The 18464-nt window shown below is 48.4% G+C and overlaps 1 protein-coding gene across 2 annotated transcripts in view; it reads left to right on the plus strand.

Moving 5' to 3' along the window:
• Positions 1-17882, plus strand: part of VPS35L (VPS35 endosomal protein sorting factor like) — a 148886-nt gene extending 131004 nt beyond the window's left edge. For both annotated transcript variants that reach the window (XM_023225070.2, XM_023225069.3), the window contains 3 exons: positions 6379-6497; positions 16270-16416; positions 17142-17882. In XM_023225070.2, coding sequence (XP_023080838.2) covers positions 6379-6497; positions 16270-16416; positions 17142-17240 — 365 coding nt within the window. In that variant the 3' untranslated portion in view covers positions 17241-17882. The remainder of the gene's footprint in view (positions 1-6378; positions 6498-16269; positions 16417-17141) is intronic.
• The last annotated feature ends 582 nt before the right edge of the window (positions 17883-18464 follow it).

Here is an 18464-nt window from a genome sequence, read left to right on the forward strand (position 1 = left end):
TATCCAATCCACTGCTGATGGGCATCTACGTTGATTCTGTGTGTTTGCTGTTGCGAATAGTGCTGCAATGAACATACGTGTGCACGTGTCTTTTCAGTAGAATGATTTATTTTCCTTTGGGTATATACCCAGTAATGGGATTGCTGGGTCGAATGGTAGTTCTGTTTTCAGTTCTTTGAGAAATCTCCAAAACTGCTTTCCACACTGGCTGAACTAATTTGCATTTCCACCGACAGAGTGTTAAGTGTTCTCTTTTCGGAGGAACCTCTTTTGGATCAGTGTGCTACACAATAAACTGGAACAATGGCTAAATATACACATGCATGAGCTTCATGCCAGGCCTGTTCCTTACCAGTCTCAGGCAGGACCCTGGTGTGGGTGTTTGCCACCTGCTCCTCAGATGATGCCAAGGCTCAGCGGCCCTTATCTGGGTGTTCTGGAGGAAGGAGGTGGCCTTGATCCCCCGCCTGCTACCAGACATTTTGAACTTGCTACTACAAGTTGGGAGCAGCCTCCTCGTGTCCTGGACTTACCACAAGACATCCCAATTCCAGGCATTTTCCCACCGAACCCAAGTATCCTCCTGCCTGGCAGACCCTCAGTTCTAATTTTTGGATTCCAAAAATTGATCTTAATGTCAAAAGTGCTTTGGCCAGTAATTGTATACTTTATGGTTTAAAAAACCATCTCTACACTTGCAAGTTGCAGTGAACACATTAGCAGTGCTTAAGGGATGGCCAGCTTTCTGTCATACCTCTCAGGCTTTCTCTAGCTGGGTCTGGGGACTGAGGATGAATATAACTTAGGGAGGCTGGTTCATAGCAAGAATGATGATGGCTACCCTGATCTGAGCACTTACTGCGTGCCAAGGACTACGTCATGCTCTACGGGCCTTTTTCCCCGAATCCTTACAGCTTTACTATGAGGACAGGCATTCACGTCCCCATTTTATGTATAAGCAAGAGGAGATCCAGAAAGACAATGTGATGTACTCCAGGGTTTCCGGTAGTTAGTGATGGAAGTGAAACTCACACCCAGAGCGGTGGGACATGCATTAGACTGCTTTGTTGATTACAAAATAACAGTGTTGGCTGGGCACAGTGGCACAGGCGGATCACCTGAGGTCAGGAGTTCGAGGCTAGCCTGATCAACATGGCAAAACCCCATGTCTACTAAAATTAATACAAAAACATTAGCCGGGCTGTTGGCAAGCGCCTATAATCCCAGCTACTTGGATGGCTGACGCAGGAGAATCGCTTGAGCTCGGGAGGCTGCAGTGAGCCAATACTGTGCAACTGAACTCCAACCTGGATGACAGAGCAAGACTCCGTCTCAAAAAAAAAAAAAAGGCAGTGTTTTAATTAAAGCGTATTATATAACATATATGCAGTAAACTATAGAGCTCAGTGAATTGTCACAAAGCGAACACTCCCAGGTAACCACAGTCCAGATCAAGAAATAGAACACCTCCTTCAGTCAGCATCACCACCCTACTCTCTGAAGACACACCACTCTCTCTCCTGACTTCTAGCATTTATTAATTAGTTTGCCACTTTCTGAATAAGTAAATGGAATATTTTGTAAGCATTCTTTGGTATTTGGCTGCTTTAATTCAGCATGATGTCCAAGATTCATCTGTGTTGGTATGTAAAACTGTAGTTCACCTTTTGCATTGCTGTATAGTATTCCTTGGTGTGGATGTACCAAAATTGATTCATTCCTTCTGGATGGAAATTTGCATGTCCAGTTTGGGGCTGTTATGAGTAGTGCGGCTGTGAACATTCTTGCATGTATTTCTTGGTGTACATTCCCACTGGCTGTCTGCGTGGGGGTGGCATTGCTGGCTCATAGGATCTGCTTATCTTCTGCGTTGGTGGATAATGCCTCACGGTTTCCCAAAGGGTTAAACCAATTGACATTCCCGCCAGGCACGAATGAGGCTTCCATTTGTTCAGTTGCTGTGGTCAGTCTTTTTCATGTCAGCTGTTCTAGGAGTGGAGTCTGCATTTCTCTGATGGCTGGCGAGGTTGAACACCCTTCCCTGTATTTCTTGGCATCTTTGTTTCCTCTTTTGTGAAGTGCACATTGAAGGCTCTGAACTTCAATGAGAGAAAGCTTTGAGGACCAGATGGAGACCTGGAAGTGAGGCTGTCAGAGGAGCTTGCCCTGCCCTCTCTGCTCCCTCCTCTGCTTCCTCTCCCTCAAACAGATTCAGTCCGTCCTTTCTCTGAATAAGCCCGCCAGTAAAGACTGCCAGAGCCAGATTGGCAGCAGAGGGAGCGAGGCTAGATTTGATAGGCAAGAGTGTCGTTTTCTAGCTTTTAAAGATGAAAACAGAAGGATGGATTTTCTTTTTCTTCTTCTTAGTCCAGCTGTGTTTACTTTGAATGCACAACTGTGACCTGCCCAGCGTCTTGGTAGGAGACCCAGGGAGTCACGGAGGCTCTGCAGGCTGTGGGGGCTCCTTTTCCCCTGTGTGCTTCCTCATTCTAGGGAGGCTTTGAGACGATGTTGACACAGCTTAGAACTTGGCAAAGAGGGGTGGAATAATTTCTGCGTTTTTGGAGGATGCCTTGGCCACTTTCTTCCCAGATTAAGAAAAAGAGAAGGCTCTGACACTGCTTGGAGCAGTCCCTCCAGTACTTTCACACGAGGTTACAAGAGAGTGTGCACGTTTGATGTGGAAGTGAAGCACAGTCCTGGGCCCTCAGTGTTTACGTATTTCGTGTGCAGACAGAGTGTCTTCATTGGAAGAGTACAACCCAGGATGCTTCTGTGAAGCCAAGGCGGCCCTCCTCACTCTTCCGCGTCACCTGCCAGGCCCTCACAGCATTCGGGTTTGCAACTCAGGGTGGGACAGATGCAGAGATTGTGGGCTATTTTTAGTGGCCATTTGCAGGGGACATCTCTTCTCCCCCTCGTGAGAGCTGTGTCTGGACTTGAAGGCCAACAATACACTCTGACCGGACCAAATTACTTTTAATTCTCAAATTCGCCTTTTTCTCTCTCCCTCTATGACCCCCAAGTGTTAGCATAGAGAATTCATTTCTCCCTCCTCACCCTTTTTCCCACTTTTGCTAGTGAATTCAACCTTTAGGACTCAGTCTAGATCTCACTGATTCCAGAATCCTCTTCCAAGCATAGATTTTAGGATCCCATGATCCCCTGTACTGCCCCCCTTCCTTGAGCCTGGGAAGCGGAGGTTGCAGTGAGCCAAGATTGTGCCACTGAACTCCAGCCTGGGCGACACAGCGAGACTCTGTCTCAAATAGTTCTGCACACTACTGCAATTGCCTGTTTGGGTGTCTGTAGCTCCTTATAGACTATGAGCTCTGTGTCTGTGAGGGTAGGACCAGGTCAGCCTTGTCCCCCACCGGGTTCCCGCTCCTAGCCTAGAAGCCGGCATGGAGCAGGCCTTATGCAGTAGGTGTTGCATGTGTGTGTGAGTGGCCTGCTGCAAACACACCTCTGGCCCCTCGGGGTGGTTGGACCTTCCCTCTTCTCCACTGCTGGGCTGTTCAGAATGCAAGTGAACTCCAGCCTGGAGGAAGACTGGGAATTTATGCAGGAACTATTCTGGTCCTCAGCAGCAGACATGAGAAATTCCTTCGCCAGCTGCAGTTTGCTGCCCTGCACAATCAGGTGCTGTTGAATGGCTGAATTGAATTCTTCTCGCTTCTTACAAGAATAGCTGCCATCCCCCACTGGGGAGGTGACAGTCATGACCCAGCAGCCAGAGCCAGCTTGGAAATTCTGAGATTGACTCCTGCGGCCCAGGGCCATTAACTCCCAACCTGGTGTCACACAAGCAATCGCAAAGGAAACCTTGGGGAAGTGTCCCAGCAGAGTCCCCATAAACGAGCAGTTAAAGATTGGATAAGAGATTCCTGTGACCAGAGAAGCTGGGGAACAAAGAAAAGCAGGTTTTCTCCTTGTTCTTAGGCGATATGCCTGCAACCTGCTTTCACATGGTTCAGCCAAAAAAAAAAAATGTGTATCTGTCCATCCTTATAGACAACAAGAAAGAGAGCTTGCATAAAAGTAGCAAAATGTTATCAACTGGTGATTCAAGAAATAGGTGTTCATGGCGGGGCACAGTGGCTCACGCCTGTAATTCCAGCACTTTGGGAGGCCAAGGCAGGAGGATCACTTGAGGTTGGGAGTTTGAGACCAGCCTGGCCAACATGGAGAAACCCTATCTCTATAAAAATACAAAATGTAGCCCTGCCTGCAGTGCAGTGGCGTGATCTCTGCTTGCTGCAACATCTGCCTCCTGGGCTCAAGTGATCCTCCCACCTCAGCCTCCCAAGTAGCTGGGACTACAGGCACACACCACCACATCTGGCTAATTTTTGTATTTTTAGTAGAGATCTTGGCTCACTGCAACTTCTGCCTCCCGGGTTAACGCGATTCTCCTGCCTTAGCCTCCCAAGAAGCTGGGACTACAGGCTTGCACCACCACGCCCAGCTAATTTTTTGTATTTTTAGTAGAGACTAGGTTTCATCATGTTGGCCAGGCTGGTCTCAAACTCCTGACCTCAAGTGATCCACCCGCCTCAGCCTCTCAAAATGCTCAGATGATAGATGTGAGCCACAGTGCCCAGCTCCAGTTTCATTTTCTGTGGTTTCAGTTACTCCACAGTCAACCTGGTCCAAAAATATTAAGTGGAAAATCTCAGAAATAATTCGTAAGTTTTAATTTGCACACTGTACTGAATAGGGTGACAAAATTTCACTTCGTCCCACCTGGAATATCAGTCATCCCTTTGTCCAGCTTATCCACACTGATGCGACACTACCTACCCATTACTATACAGGAAAAAGCATAATGTATATAGGATTCAATACTGTATGATTTCAGGCACCCACTGAGGGTCTTGGAACGTATCCCCTAAGGATAAGGGGGACTGTTGTACGCTGATATGGAAATAGCATGAAGATTTATTTTATTTTGTTTATTTTGAGACAGTATCTTGCTGTATTGCTCATACTAGAGTGCAGTCGTGTGATCATAGCTCATTGCAGCCACCTACTCCTGGGCTCAAGGATCCTCCTACCTCAGCCCCCCCGAGTATCTGGGACTACAGGCATAAGCTACCAAACACAGCTAATTTTTTTTTTTGTAGAGATGGGGTTTTGCTATGTTCCTCAGGCTGGTCTGAAACTCCTGGACTCAAGTGATCCTCCTGCCTCAGCCTCCCAGAGTGCTGGGATTACAGGTGTGAGCCACTGATCCCAACCCCAAGATTTATCATTAAGTTAAAAAAACAAAGTGTAAAGCAGCACAGAGTGTGGTGTGTGTTTCGTCGCCCAGATTATGCTCTGTGTGAAGGTCAGTTGAGAGGAAGGAGCAGGGAGGAAGGAGGGAGGGAGGAGGAAGGGAGGAGGAGCTCAAACTCCGGCTGTCTTTAGCTAGGCCTGTCTTACTCTAGGCAGTGGTTGTCACAGGACGAGACCAAGCAAACAGTGGAGGAGCTTTTGGCAAGAGACATTATCAAAGGGATTTACACTTCTAGAGTAGTTGAAATAGAAAATCTCTGCAGTCCTTCCAAAGCCAGTTTTGAGGAGACGGTGACAGGGCAGGCAGCTGGATGCGGTAGCTGAGTGTGGGCTCTGGAATCAGACTTCATGGTTTAGGATCCTAGCTAGCTAGGACCATCTCTGAGCCTCATCTCCCTAAAAGGGAGATATTAATATCATCTCTTGGCTGGGCTGGTCGCTCACACCTGTAATCCCAGTACCTTGGAAGGCCGAGGCAGGCGGATCACTTGAGGTCAGGAGTTCGAGACCAGTTTGACCAGCATAGTGAAACCGTCTCTACTAAAAATTAAAAAATAAATTAAAAAAACAGCCAGGCATGCTGGCAGGTGCCTGTAATTCCAGCTACTCGAGAGGCTGAGGCAGGAGGACTGCTTGAGCCTTGAAGCGGAGATTGCAGTGAGCCGAGATCGTGCCACTACACTCCAGCCTGGGTGAGAGAGAGAGAGACTCCGTCTCAAAAAAAAAAGCCATCTCTTCACATACTGGTTGTGGGGGGCTCTGCAATAAGGCAGTTAAAGCCGTAGCCCAGTGCCTGGCAGCTGCTGTGATGATCATTGTCATTATTAACGTCCCCCCCTCCCCCCAGCTTCCCCCCACGCACACACAGGCTGGAGGGGTGACTTCCACACCACTGGCTTAGACCGTCCTGCAGGCTGGGTGTTTCGTTTGTGATTCCCAAGGCCCCAAGCCCAGTGGGAAATTTCCACCACTTCCATTTGCCCTGCCACGACTTCCTGCCATCTGCTGACACGGTGTGACATGACACGCGGCTGCCTCTCCCTGGCCAGCATGGCCGTGGGGCTTGGGTCTGTCTCACTGTTCTTGTTTGTTCAACAGTGGACTCCAACGACAGCCTCTACGGGGGAGACTCCAAGTTCCTGGCAGAAAACAACAAGCTGTGTGAGACAGTGATGGCTCAGATCCTAGAGCATCTGAAAACCCTGGCCAAGGACGAGGTGGGTGCCCTCTGCTGTCCTCCACCCGCCTCCTGCTCTGAAAGCACAAGTTTCCAGGGTGGTTTGATGTTGGTTCATTCTAGAAAGGAAAATGTGTCATGTGAGTAATGTTTATGTGCAAACCACTTCTCCAGTGCTTTGGGGCCTTCGCTCCTGCTGTTTTCTCTGCCTGGACCGCGCCCCCGCCAGGGCTTTCCCTGGCTGTTCCTTCTCATCATTCAAATCTCAGCTCAAAAGACCACCTCAGAGAGGCCTTCTCAGACCCTGTTTCAAGGAGCCACCACCACCTGCATTCCTCTGCCCGACTGTCCCTGTGGCCCCTGTTCAGTCACCGTCTGAAATGTTGTGTGTTTGTCTGTCTGTCCCCCAGCTCCTGGGGGGAGCTCCATCCAGCCTCCCTCAGGAGGGACCTGGTGAGTCTTGAAGACCTGACTGTGTCTGAATGACAAGACAGGGGCTCTGGGACCCCGGTAACTCTCTGCACCACCCCACATCTCATGCAGAGCCCGGCCTCCGGCAGATGCTCCATCAGTTCATGGTGAATCAGTGATAGTGTGGGATTGCTATACCTGGGCTCTTTCAGTGCTCACAACAGCCCTGTGAGATGTAGGTGCTGTGTTTATTTCCACTGAATGGGAAGGGAAACTGAGGCTCAGAGAGGGTTATTCAGAGCCCTTGGTATTTCCTCTGGCTGTGATAAAACAGCAGAGATTCCAGCCAGGATTCCCAAACCTGAACTCTGCACTGCCACATCGCCCTCCTCAACCAAGGACTTTCCACTTCACTTTTCTTTTTCTTTTCATTTTTTTGAGACAGAGTTTTGCTCTTGTTGCCCAGGCTGGAGTGCAATGGCGCGATCTCAGCTTACTGCAACCTCCGTCTCCCGGGTTCAAGCGATTCTCCTGCCTCAGCCTCCTGAGTAGCTGGGATCCAGGTGCCCGCCACCACACCTGGCTAATTTTTGTAATTTCAGTCTAGATGGGGTTTCACCATGTTGGCCAGGCTGGTCTCAAACTCCCAAAGTGCTGGGATTACAGGCGTGAGCCACGGTGCCTGACCCACTTCACTTTTAAGAAGTGGTCTGTGGTCATTAATAGTAGGCTCTGTTTTTCCAGCCTTCATTATACATTAAGTGTAGTATAAAGAATTTTGCGCATGCATTATTTCACTTAATTCTCACAGCAGTCCCTTTATGCTGTACAGATGAGGAAATCGAATCCTACGGTGGTAACTATGGCGTATGGTCAAGGCAATTTTCTAGAAGCCCTGCTCTTATCCACAAGCTAAATTCTTTTTATCAGATGTGTGTATTTTGTATTTTCAGAACAGTTTGTTTTTCATATTCTCCATATAGATAGTTGATTGATTGATTTCAATAATTTCCATCTAGTACAACCCAATTAACTACCTGGTTCTCTTCCCAAGTTATGGTGACCATGGCTTCCCTTTTTGCAGCTTTGGCCCAAATGTGTGAGCGACACATGAGTCCCAGAGACCCTGTCTCAGACGTGGCCAAGTTAGTTACTTGTGTAGACATAGGTGTGTCTCTGTCACTGGTTAAGACGGATTGCTATAGTGTAGTCAAGATGGAGGCATGGGGGAGGTTGGCTGCATCTTGGGAGTCACAGCCAGTGCCTGGCCTCTGTCTGCGTCCTTCCCTCACTTTCTGCCTCCGAGCACTTCTCCTGGATCTTGCCCTTTATCCACTATGAGCTGTTTGCTCAAAGCTCTGAGCATCTCGATTATTTTATTCCCACCCAGCAAAAGATGTTGCCTGATAACTCATTCCTGATATGCTCCTGGCAGGAGCGGGCCTCTGTTCTCTCTCTGTCCTCCTCCTCAGTTCCCTTCCCCAAACCTAAGAGGATTTTTGGACCCCGGGTTCTCAGTGCCCTTCCCATGCTCCCCTCCTTCCAAGGTGCTTGACCACTTCCCTCCTCCAGCTCCTTCATTCCCAACCCCCTGGGTCTTCCTGGACTCCCGCTTGTTCTTCCTGGGTTTTGCTCCCTTACCTCTCACTTCACATCCTTTCAAAGCATCCAGACCCTTTCAGGACAAAATAAGACCAAACTGGATTGAAGTAGTTCTTTGTCATTTCCAAGACTGTATAAAACACCACCCATCCTCATGTTCCTTCTGCACCCCACCAAAAATACCACAACATTATATAGCTAGCTGTAGATACTCACATGCAGTATATCCCCATTCTTTTTTTTTGTTTGTTTTCTTTTGTTTTGAGACAGAGTCTCCCTGTGTCACCCAGGCTAGAGTGCAGTGGCGCGATCTCAGGTCACTGCAACCTCCGCCTCCCAGGTTCAAGTGATTCTCCTGCCTCAGTCTCCTAAGTAGCTGGGATTACAGGCATATCCCACCATGCCCGGCTAATTTTTGTGTTTTTAGTAGAGACGGGGTTTCACCACATTGGCCAGGCTGGTCTCAAATTCCTGAGCTCAAGTGATCCGCCTGCCTTGGCCTCCCAAAGTGCTGGGATTATAGGTGTGAGCTACCGCGCCCGGCCAATATATACCCATTCTGTCCAGGGTGTTCAAGCATGTGTTTGAGTGAGTAGGATTTTTTCTGGCCTCCAAGTTCAGAGGCACTGCCCAAAGGGCTGGCCTTAGGGTTCGTAGTTGAAAGGGCAGAGACCAGCTGGGCGTGATGGCTCACGCCTGTAATCCCAGCACTTTGGGAGGCTGAGGCCGGCGGATCACGAGGTCAGGAAATCGAGACCATCCTGGCTAACACAGTGAAACCCCGTCTCTACTAAAAATACAAAAATTAGCCGGGCGTGATGGCGGGCGCCTGTTGTCCCAGCTACTCGGGAGGCTGAGGCAGGAGAATGGCATGAACCCGGGAGGTGGAGCTTGCAGTGAGCTGAGATGGCGCCACTGCACTCCAGCCTGGGCGACAGAGCAAGACTCCGTCTCAAGAAAAAAAAAAAAAAAGGGCAGAGACCTACATGCCCAACAGTTACAGAAATGCTGCTGCCGTGGGGGCCCATAGCACCTCACAGCACCTTCCCTAGGGAGGGAGGGTATGTGACTTGTGTCCTACTGACCTTGGGGACCCTAAGCTGTAGTACCAGAACTCTGAGCAAGTTAGTGCCTGGAGGGCTCTTGGTTGTTTGTGGAAAGAGTGGCATTGGAACCCCAGTTTCTTCTTCAGGAAAACTGGTTTATCAAACCAGTGAGTATCAGACAAGGCAACTCTCCTAGAATGATTGATACCAGAGGCTGGAAAGCGTATGTGGATGTGTGTGGGTGCGGGGGGAAGGGCAATGAAGAGAGGTTGGTTAATGGGTACAAAGATAGATAGAATAGTTAGAAGGAATAGGCCAGGCACAATGCCTTAGACCTGTCATCCCAACATTTTGGGAGGCCCAGGTGGGAGGATTAGTTGAGCCTAGGAATTTGAGACCAGCTTAGGTAACATAGTAAAATCCTATCTCTATAAAAAAAAATTAAAAATTAGGCCAGGTACGGTGGCTCACACCTGTAATCCCAGCACTTTGGGAGGCTGAGATGGGTGGATCACTTGAGGCCAGGAGTTCGAGACCAGTCTGGCCAACATGACAAAATCCCACCTCTACAAAAAATAGAGAAAAAATTAGCTGGGCGTGGTGGTGTGCGCCTGTAGTCCCAGCTACTCGGGAGGCTGAGGCAGGAGAATCACTTAAACCCAGGAGGCGGAGGTTGCCATGAGCCCAGATCATGCTATTGCACTCCAGCCTGGGTGACAGAGTGAGACTCCATCTCAAAAAAAAATTTTAAATTAGCCAGGCATGGTGGTGTGTGCCTGTAGTCCCAGCTACTGGAGAGGCTGAGGCAGGAGTTCGAGGCTGCAGTGAGCTGTGATCATGCCACTGCACTCCAGACTAGGCAACAGAGCAAAATCCTGTCTCCAAAAAGAAAAGAAAAAAGGGGAAATAAAAGGGAATAAGTTCTAATGTTCAATAGCAGAGAAGAGTAACTATAGTTAACAACAATGTATTATACATTTCAAAATAGCTATAAGAGAAGACTTGAAATGTTCCGTACACATAGAAATGATAAATGCAGCCATGCGTGGTGGCTCACGCCTATAATCCCAGCACTTTGGGAGGCCGAGGCAGGTGGATCACAAGGTCAGCAGTTCAAGACCATCCTGGTCAAGATGGTGAAACCCAGTCTCTACTAAAAATACAAAAATTAGCCGGGTGTGGTGGTGGACACCTGTAATCACAGCTACTTAGGAGGCTGAAGCAGAGAATTGCTTGAACCTGGGAGGCGGAGCGTGCAGTGAGCTGAGATCGCACCACTGCACTCCAGCCTGGGAAGGAGACTCCATCTCAAAAAAAAAAAAAAAGAAATGATAAATGCTTAAGTGACAGACACACCAAACACCCTGGCATCATCATTGTGTATTCTAGGCATGTAACAAAACATCACATGTACCTCATAAACACAAATCTTATGTATCAATAATTTTTTAAATGTTGCATGTGAGGCTCATGAATCACGATGAGAAAATAAAACCCTAAATACACATTTTTTTAAAAGGCCTTTTACAAACATGGACAAACACTCAGCAAGGGTTCATACCTCTTCCCTCTTCTGTGTAGATGGTTTTCAGGACCCAGTCCTTTCAGCTGACAGGAATAACGGAAGCCTCTCACCTTCAGCTTGTACGAATTCGATCCCCCCGTGGAAAGTTTGTCTTAGCTTTTCCCCCTGATATCTTTTTTTTTTTTTTTTTCCCTGAGACAGGGTCTCACTCTGTCATCCAGGCTGGAGTGCAGTGGCACTATCTCAGCTCACTGCAGCTTCAACCTCCTGGACGCAAGTGATCCTCCCATGTCAGCCTCCCAAGTAGCTGGGACTACAGGCATGCACCACCACACTCAGCTAACTTTTTGTTTGTTGCTTGTAGAGCCAGGGTCTGTGTTGCCCAGGCTACTCTCAAAATACTGAGCTTGGCTGGGCATGGTGGCTCATGCCTGTAATCCCTGCACTTTAGGGAGGCTGAGGCGGGCAGATCACTTGAGGTCAGAAATTTGAGACCAGCGTGGCCAACATGGTGAAACCTCATCTCTACTAAAAATACAAAAATTAGCCGGGTGTGGTGGCGCATGCCTGTAATCTCAGATACTCAGGAAGCTGAGGCAGGAGAACTGCTTAAACCCAGGATGGGGAGATTTGAGTGAGCTGAGATCGCACCACTGCACTCCAGCCTGGGTGACAGAGCGAGACTCTGTCTCAAAAATAAAATAAAATAAAATAAATACAGAGCTCAAGTGATCGACCCACCATGGCCTTGGGCTCCCAAAGTGCTGGGGATTCCAGGAGTGAGCCACCATGCCCAGCCTTCCCCTGATTTCTTGAAACCATTGGCTCTGGCTCCACCTTCTAGTTCAGGGACTTCTTAGAACACTGACATGTGTTTGACAAGTCACACCCACAGAAAACTTGACATGTGGTTCAAAATTACATTTCTTCATGCTGAGGCAACAGGCTGGGTTTAATCAGAGGTGGTCACTGACAGCATAAATGATCACAGCCCAGAAGTCCCAAGCTTGCAATAAAAATAAAGCCCAGAACCATATAATTTGGAGCTATTTATATTTAACATTTATGTCTGTTTCTCTGGTGGAGAGAGGGGTTGATGGTGATAGTGATTCTGAAACAAAACTCTGAAAGAATAGCAAAGATGGAATGTTTCTGAAGAACATTTCACATGGCGTAAATCCCAGCGACGTTCACTGAAAACGTCTGTCCATGTATGCGTATTTATTAGAAAAACATCAGGCATAGTGGCTTATGCCTGTAATCCCAACACTTTGGGAGGCTGGGGAAGAAGGATTGCTTGATTCCAGGAGTCTGAGACCAGCCTGAGGAACATAGTAAAACCCCATCTCTAAAAAAATGTAAAAGTTAGCCCGGTATGGTGGAGTGCACCCTGAGTAGCTGGGACTACTCAGGAGGCTGAGGTGGGAGGATCGCTTGAGCCCAGGAGTGCGAGGTTGCAGTGAGCTGTGATTGCACCACTACACTCCAACCCTGGCAGCAGAGCAAGACCCTGTCTCTAAAATAAAAATAAATAAAAACATGATCACATGGGTGGACCAAGCTCAAACTGAACATGTTATCCTTCGTTGTTGTTTTTTTTGTTTTGTTTCTTTTTGAGACAGAGTCTCACTGTGTTGCCCAGACTGGAGTGTTGTGGTGCAATCTCAGCTGACTGCAACCTCTACCTCCTGGATTCAAGTGACTCTCCTGTCTCAGCCTCCTGAGTAGCTGGGTCTACAGGTGCCCGCCACCACGCCTGGCTAATTTTTTGTATTTTTAGTAGAGACGGGGTTTCAATGTTAATCAGGATGGTCTCGATCTCCTGACCTCATGATCCGCCTGCCTCAGCCTGCCCCAGCCTGCCCAAGTGCTGGGATTACAGGCATGAGCCGCTGCGCCCGGCTATCCTTCGTTTTAATGATGCTATTTGAAGTTTAGCTCAAGCAGCCATATTGAAGTCCTCTGAAGTCTGGTACCCCCAAGAGCATGAGGCTTGGTACCCAGGCCCATCACAGACCAGGAAGGGCCTGGTGGGATTTCTCCCCACCGAGTGGGGTGGGGGGCTTCCTGCTGTTGGAAAACCCTGATGCCTGTGCCGTTCTGAGAATCCTCTCTCTTAGCTCTGGTAGCAACCCTGCTTCCAAAATCATCCTCTAAGGCCACGTGAAGGTGCCAGCCTCATTTTAATCACAAGCTGTATTTCATGAAGTTGTTTGTTTGGGTGTGGTGGAGCTGGGAACCATGCCAAACCCAGAGAGCTTCCTGGAAATGACAATTCTCATAGCAAAAGCAGCTCTTTTCTATTTAAAACCTGTGTGGCGAGGGTTGGGGATCAGGCCCTGATTTGGTTCCCGAGCTATGTGTTTGTATTTTTCTCGGTGTTTGAGTATCAGCTGGCATGTGTCTCATCCCCCAGACATGTCTCTAATGATTTCACTTTTAATGGGCTTTGGCATTTAAAACACATGCGAATTGAGCTTTTTGCTAATTGAGAAGATATGGAATGGAGAAATAGCCAATTAGGTATTGTGCTGCTTGTCTGACTTTTAAAACAATTTCTCCCGCTTCAGTGAAAGGTAGTCAAAGGGCCTCTCTCCAAGGAGACTTAGTTGGCTTTGAAAGAGTTTTGTTTTAGCTTGTTCTTCTAGATCCAAGCAGAAAGCGGGGCTCCCGTTCTCCCAGGTGTCAGACGAGGACCAGGTTAAAAGGAGCAGAACGGGCTCAGGTTCCCACTCGGGGCATAACTGCATTGTCTGTTAGAACAAATGAAGCCAGAGCAGGTGGTCGCTAGCCAGTTTGCGAGTCCGTGCCCAGTAGGTGCCAGCCCGCATGCCCCATGCCAAAGCGCTTTTCTCTCGGTGCCCACGGGCCTGGGTGCCCACAGCACAACCTGCTCCCTGATGACTGGGCTCTTCGCCGTCGGCTCTGCTGCTTCTGTGACTGTTGCTGCTCTAGGCTGTTGCCAAGGCAGGCTCAATTTTGCCGGGTGGGGGTAGGGGGTGCTGAAGATTATTAATTGCCACTCAGCCACCTTGCCCAACTGCACTGGAAGCTATTCCTTGCCTTTTTCTTTAAGACAGGGTCTTGCTCTGATGCCCAGGCTTGAGTGCAGTGGTGGGATCATAGCTCACTACAGCCTCCAACTCTTGCCCTCAAGTGATCCTCCAGCCTCAGCCTCCTGAGTAGCTGGGACCACAGGTGTGTGCTACCATGCTCGGCTAATTATTTTCTTTTCACTAAAAGACTTTAAATTCTCACTTGGGAAAGGACAGTAAAAAGGGGTAAATCAGTTGGCATAGCATCTAGCAGGCGCCATGTGAAATATCTGTGGAACGCTGGATGGATGGATGGTTGATAAGTTGGTTTTAGCCACCAAGAGTAGTTGAGAAAAGCAGGAAGAAATGTGTTTTGATGTAAGCCCAATCAAGCCATTCTTACTCCCTGCATAAAACTGCATAACCAAAGTTGGCTCGCAGCACTGGGCAAGTCTCTCAGGCCCTTCCGACTCCGATTCCTGGTAAGATGCAACCCTGAGTGTGTGGCCTGGAGAGGGCTGCAAGTACGAGCACAGGCTCTGGAGTCAGACATCTGGAGCTCGGACTCCCCTCTGCATTGTGAGGACCCAACTGTGGTCCTTGGGCAAGTTCCTAACCTTTCGGAGCCTCAGGTGCCTCATCTGCAGAATGGGAGCGTATTCGTTTCCTGTTGCCGCCATAACCAGTTGCCACAAACTTGGCATCTTACAGCAGTACCCATTTTTGATCTCACTGGTAGGTGAGAAGTCAGTGCTGGCTGGCACCGGTGTCTCTGTTCTGGGTTTCACAAGGCCAGAGTCAAGGTCTTGCTGGTTGGGCTCTTATCAGGAGGCACTGGAAAGAATCCACTTCCTTGTTCCTTCAGGGTATTTGCAGACTGCAGGTCCACGTGATCATGGGCTGAGGTCCTGTGTCTGTTGGCCAGGCGTCCTTCTTAGCTTCTAGAAGCTGCCTGTGTTTCTCAGCTCATGGCCAGCACTGGTGGGCCAGCTTCTCCTTATGCCTTGAATCTGACTTCCCTTCTTCCTCCTCTTTCCTGTTTTTCTCTTTCACTGCTTGTCGCTGATTCTGACTGGGGAAATGCTTCTGCTTTTAAGGGCTCCAGTGATTACAGTGGGACCACTCAGGTCATCTAAGATACGCTCCCTACCTTAATTCCATCTGCAGTCTCTCCACAGCAGCACCAGGATTCGTGCTTGAATAACAGGGGAAGGAATGTTGGGAGACGCCTCTAGAATTCTGTCTATCATGGGTGGTTAGGAATGTACCTGCCACAGAGTTGTCATGAAGGTTAAATCAGGCGAGTTGTGTAAAGCACAGAGCAGAACCCCTGGCACACTCTTAAGGGCTCTTACACGCATTCACTGTCAGGGAGCAGACACGAGACTCTTGGCAGCACTGATGTTGTGCAGATGTGGGATCTGCTCTGGCCCCATGGGTTCCTGAACAGCAGGTACCCACCTGTTGATGCGGCTGTTCGAGGGGCCTTCGTTTACCTTGGGGAAGTTGTATCCTCTCTCCTGGGCCTGGGGTTGCATTTTGGAGATTTATTTTCCCTTTCGTCTTATCATTCAAAGCTGGAGTTCAGGTTTGGTCAACCATGACGCTGTGGTTAGACTTTTTTTTGGCAAGATACCTCTCACATCAGATTACTGAGCAAGAAAGGAAAGATCTGATGTCAGCATGTAAAGGCTGGATGTGGGCACCAAGGATTGGGGAGCTCAGTTCCGGAGGAGATGTCTTTTGGTCTTTATTACTGGCAGCCCCGGGGCAGGAATACTGACTACAGCTTTAGGTAGTTTGAGGACACATCTGAAAGAGGCAAGGTGAAGCCTTTCAGTTTTCAGCTGTACTTGTGTTTAAGCAAGGCTTGTCACTGCTGGGTTACCCTTCATTCCGCGACCTCACTGAATGGTGAGTTTCTTCCATTTCATGAGTAATGACCATCTGTGAGCACAGAGCTTTGTCATCTTACTGAATCCCCACCCTCTGCAGTGGTGACCTTACTGTCATTTACAGATGAAGAAGCTGGGACTCTGGGAGGTTCAGCAGCTTGCCCTACAGCAAATACGTGGCAGAGCTGGCACTGGAACTCAGCCATGACCTACCCCAGAGTCAACACTGTCCACAGCATCTCTGCAGGGCACAGCCTGAGCCCCAGTGCAAGGCAGTAACCTCCGTTTTCTGTTTCAGGCCCTGAAGCGCCAGAGCTCGTTGGGCCTTTCCTTTTTTAACAGCATCTTGGCCCATGGGGACCTACGCAACAACAAGCTCAACCAGCTCTCCGTCAACCTGTGGCACCTGGCACAGAGGCACGGCTGTGCAGACACCAGGACCATGGTGAGGCGCTCGGAGGGCCCCGTGGTATAAGCCCACTGGCCAGTGCACAACCACCCTCAACACGGCACTGTGGCCTGGACATCAGACAACCCCAAACTCCCCTTTTAGAAAGGCACTTGGTCCATTTCTACTGGATCACTTCCTAGCAGTAAAAAGCAGAGCTGGCCAGGTGTGGCAGCTCATGCCTGTAATGCCAGCACTTTGGGAGGCTGAGACAGGAGGATCGCTTGAGGCCAGGGGTTTGACACCAGCCTGGGCAACATAGAGAGACCTCGTCTCTACAAAAAATAAAAAATTAGCTGGGCATGGTGGTGCACATGTGTAGTCCCAGCTACTCGGAAGGCTGAAGAGGGAGGATGGCTTGAGGCCAGGAGTTTGAGGCTGCAGTGAGCTATGATCACACCACTGCAGTCCAGCCTGGGTGACAGAGCAAGACCTTGTCTCCAGAACAAAAAACAAAAGCATAGCTTTAAAAGTCTATTCTCTCTGAATAAAAACCATACATATAAAACATCAGTCATTTCTGGTCACACCCAAATCTGATTTTTAGGGCAAGCTGCAATCCAAGAAGTTAAAGACTTTGATTTCTTCCCTCCCCTCATCTCTCAAAAAACTCACTATTCTCTGCTAAGAAATCTAAGCTCAATTAAAGGCTGATTCATTAGAGCCTTGGGCTCCAAGGATAATGAACCAGAAAGGAGATGGATCTTTCTTTTTCCTCGTAGGTGAAAACGCTAGAATACATCAAGAAGCAAAGCAAACAACCCGACATGACTCATCTGACGGAGCTGGCCCTCAGACTCCCTCTGCAAACAAGGACCTGACCCCCAGGCCCATCCCCAGGCTCAGGGACTCAGGCGCCAAATCCAGAAGGATCTGCTCTGCTGTCCTGAACTCTCACTGCAATTTAGGTTTCGCATTTTCCTTTTCTTTTTACATTTGTGCACATTGGTTTAAGCTTTGGCCTCTATCCAGGTTATTCTGACAATGAAGAAATGGGAGTTGTCAGAGCATTAAAATGCAATCTTCATTGAGAAGCAGCGTCTCTGCGTTGTCTTTGCACAAGTGGCCTTCAGTCTACTCAGCCCAATCCGATGGGCCTTTAGCAAGAGAGAAACAAGAATGCAAGTAACATCTTTCTTTTCTGGAAGGTGTTTTTTTTTCTTTCATAGTTTAGAAAAAGGACTTTGAAAAGCAGTCCACTTTTAAAGTTCCAGACCCATTCCATTCCAGACTTTGTACCTTCAAGTTAGAGCATGCCCGAGGTCTGGAACTCAGTGTTACCTGAACCCCTGTGGAGGATTTATAAACGGCAGAAATAGCACTCCATTAACTCTTTTTCCTATCAAAAGCAGCTCGATCGGACTTAGAATCTGTGTTGGTGGACCAAAGGAGAAAGCGAGGTCAAATCTGACATTCTCTGTGGCTTCAGTATACAGTAACTGAATAAATGTCCTGAAGGAGCATTTATGTTCATGACTGTTCATTTAATTACTTCTGACTGTCTTCCTCCAGAAGAGAGAGAACGTGTCTAAATTTATTAGCCTGGTTTGTTTTGCAGCCACAATTCTCAACAGCATGTGATTCTGTCTGCTTTTCTTCCAACAGTTTGGTGGAACCTGATTCTTCTATTACGACTGGTGAGCTTGCACCGACATTTCATTTTGAATCAGTAAAAGCATTCATACCGATGGGTGATTCATACTCTCAGCCCCACTGCCATTGTGAAAATGCATCCACATTGTGGATTTAAAGTGCTGCAAACTATTGTGCTTCTAGAAGATCCACACTGGAACCGGACATAGATTACATTTCATCTTTACTCTGAGAAATACAAGACTACAGTTGAACACCTAGTTAACCTCAGACAGTAAAAGGGGCTAAAAATTTTTTTATAATCAATTTATTGGCTGGGCACGGTGATTCATGCCTGTAATCCCAGCACTTTGGGAGGCCGAGGTGGGTGGATCACCTGAGGTCAGGAATTCGAGACCAGCCTGGCCAACATGGTGAAACCCCGTCTCTACTAACAATACAAAAATTAGCCA

This window comes from Piliocolobus tephrosceles, chromosome 17 (assembly GCF_002776525.5).
Source record: "Piliocolobus tephrosceles isolate RC106 chromosome 17, ASM277652v3, whole genome shotgun sequence".
NCBI classification, from domain to species: Eukaryota; Metazoa; Chordata; class Mammalia; order Primates; family Cercopithecidae; genus Piliocolobus; species Piliocolobus tephrosceles.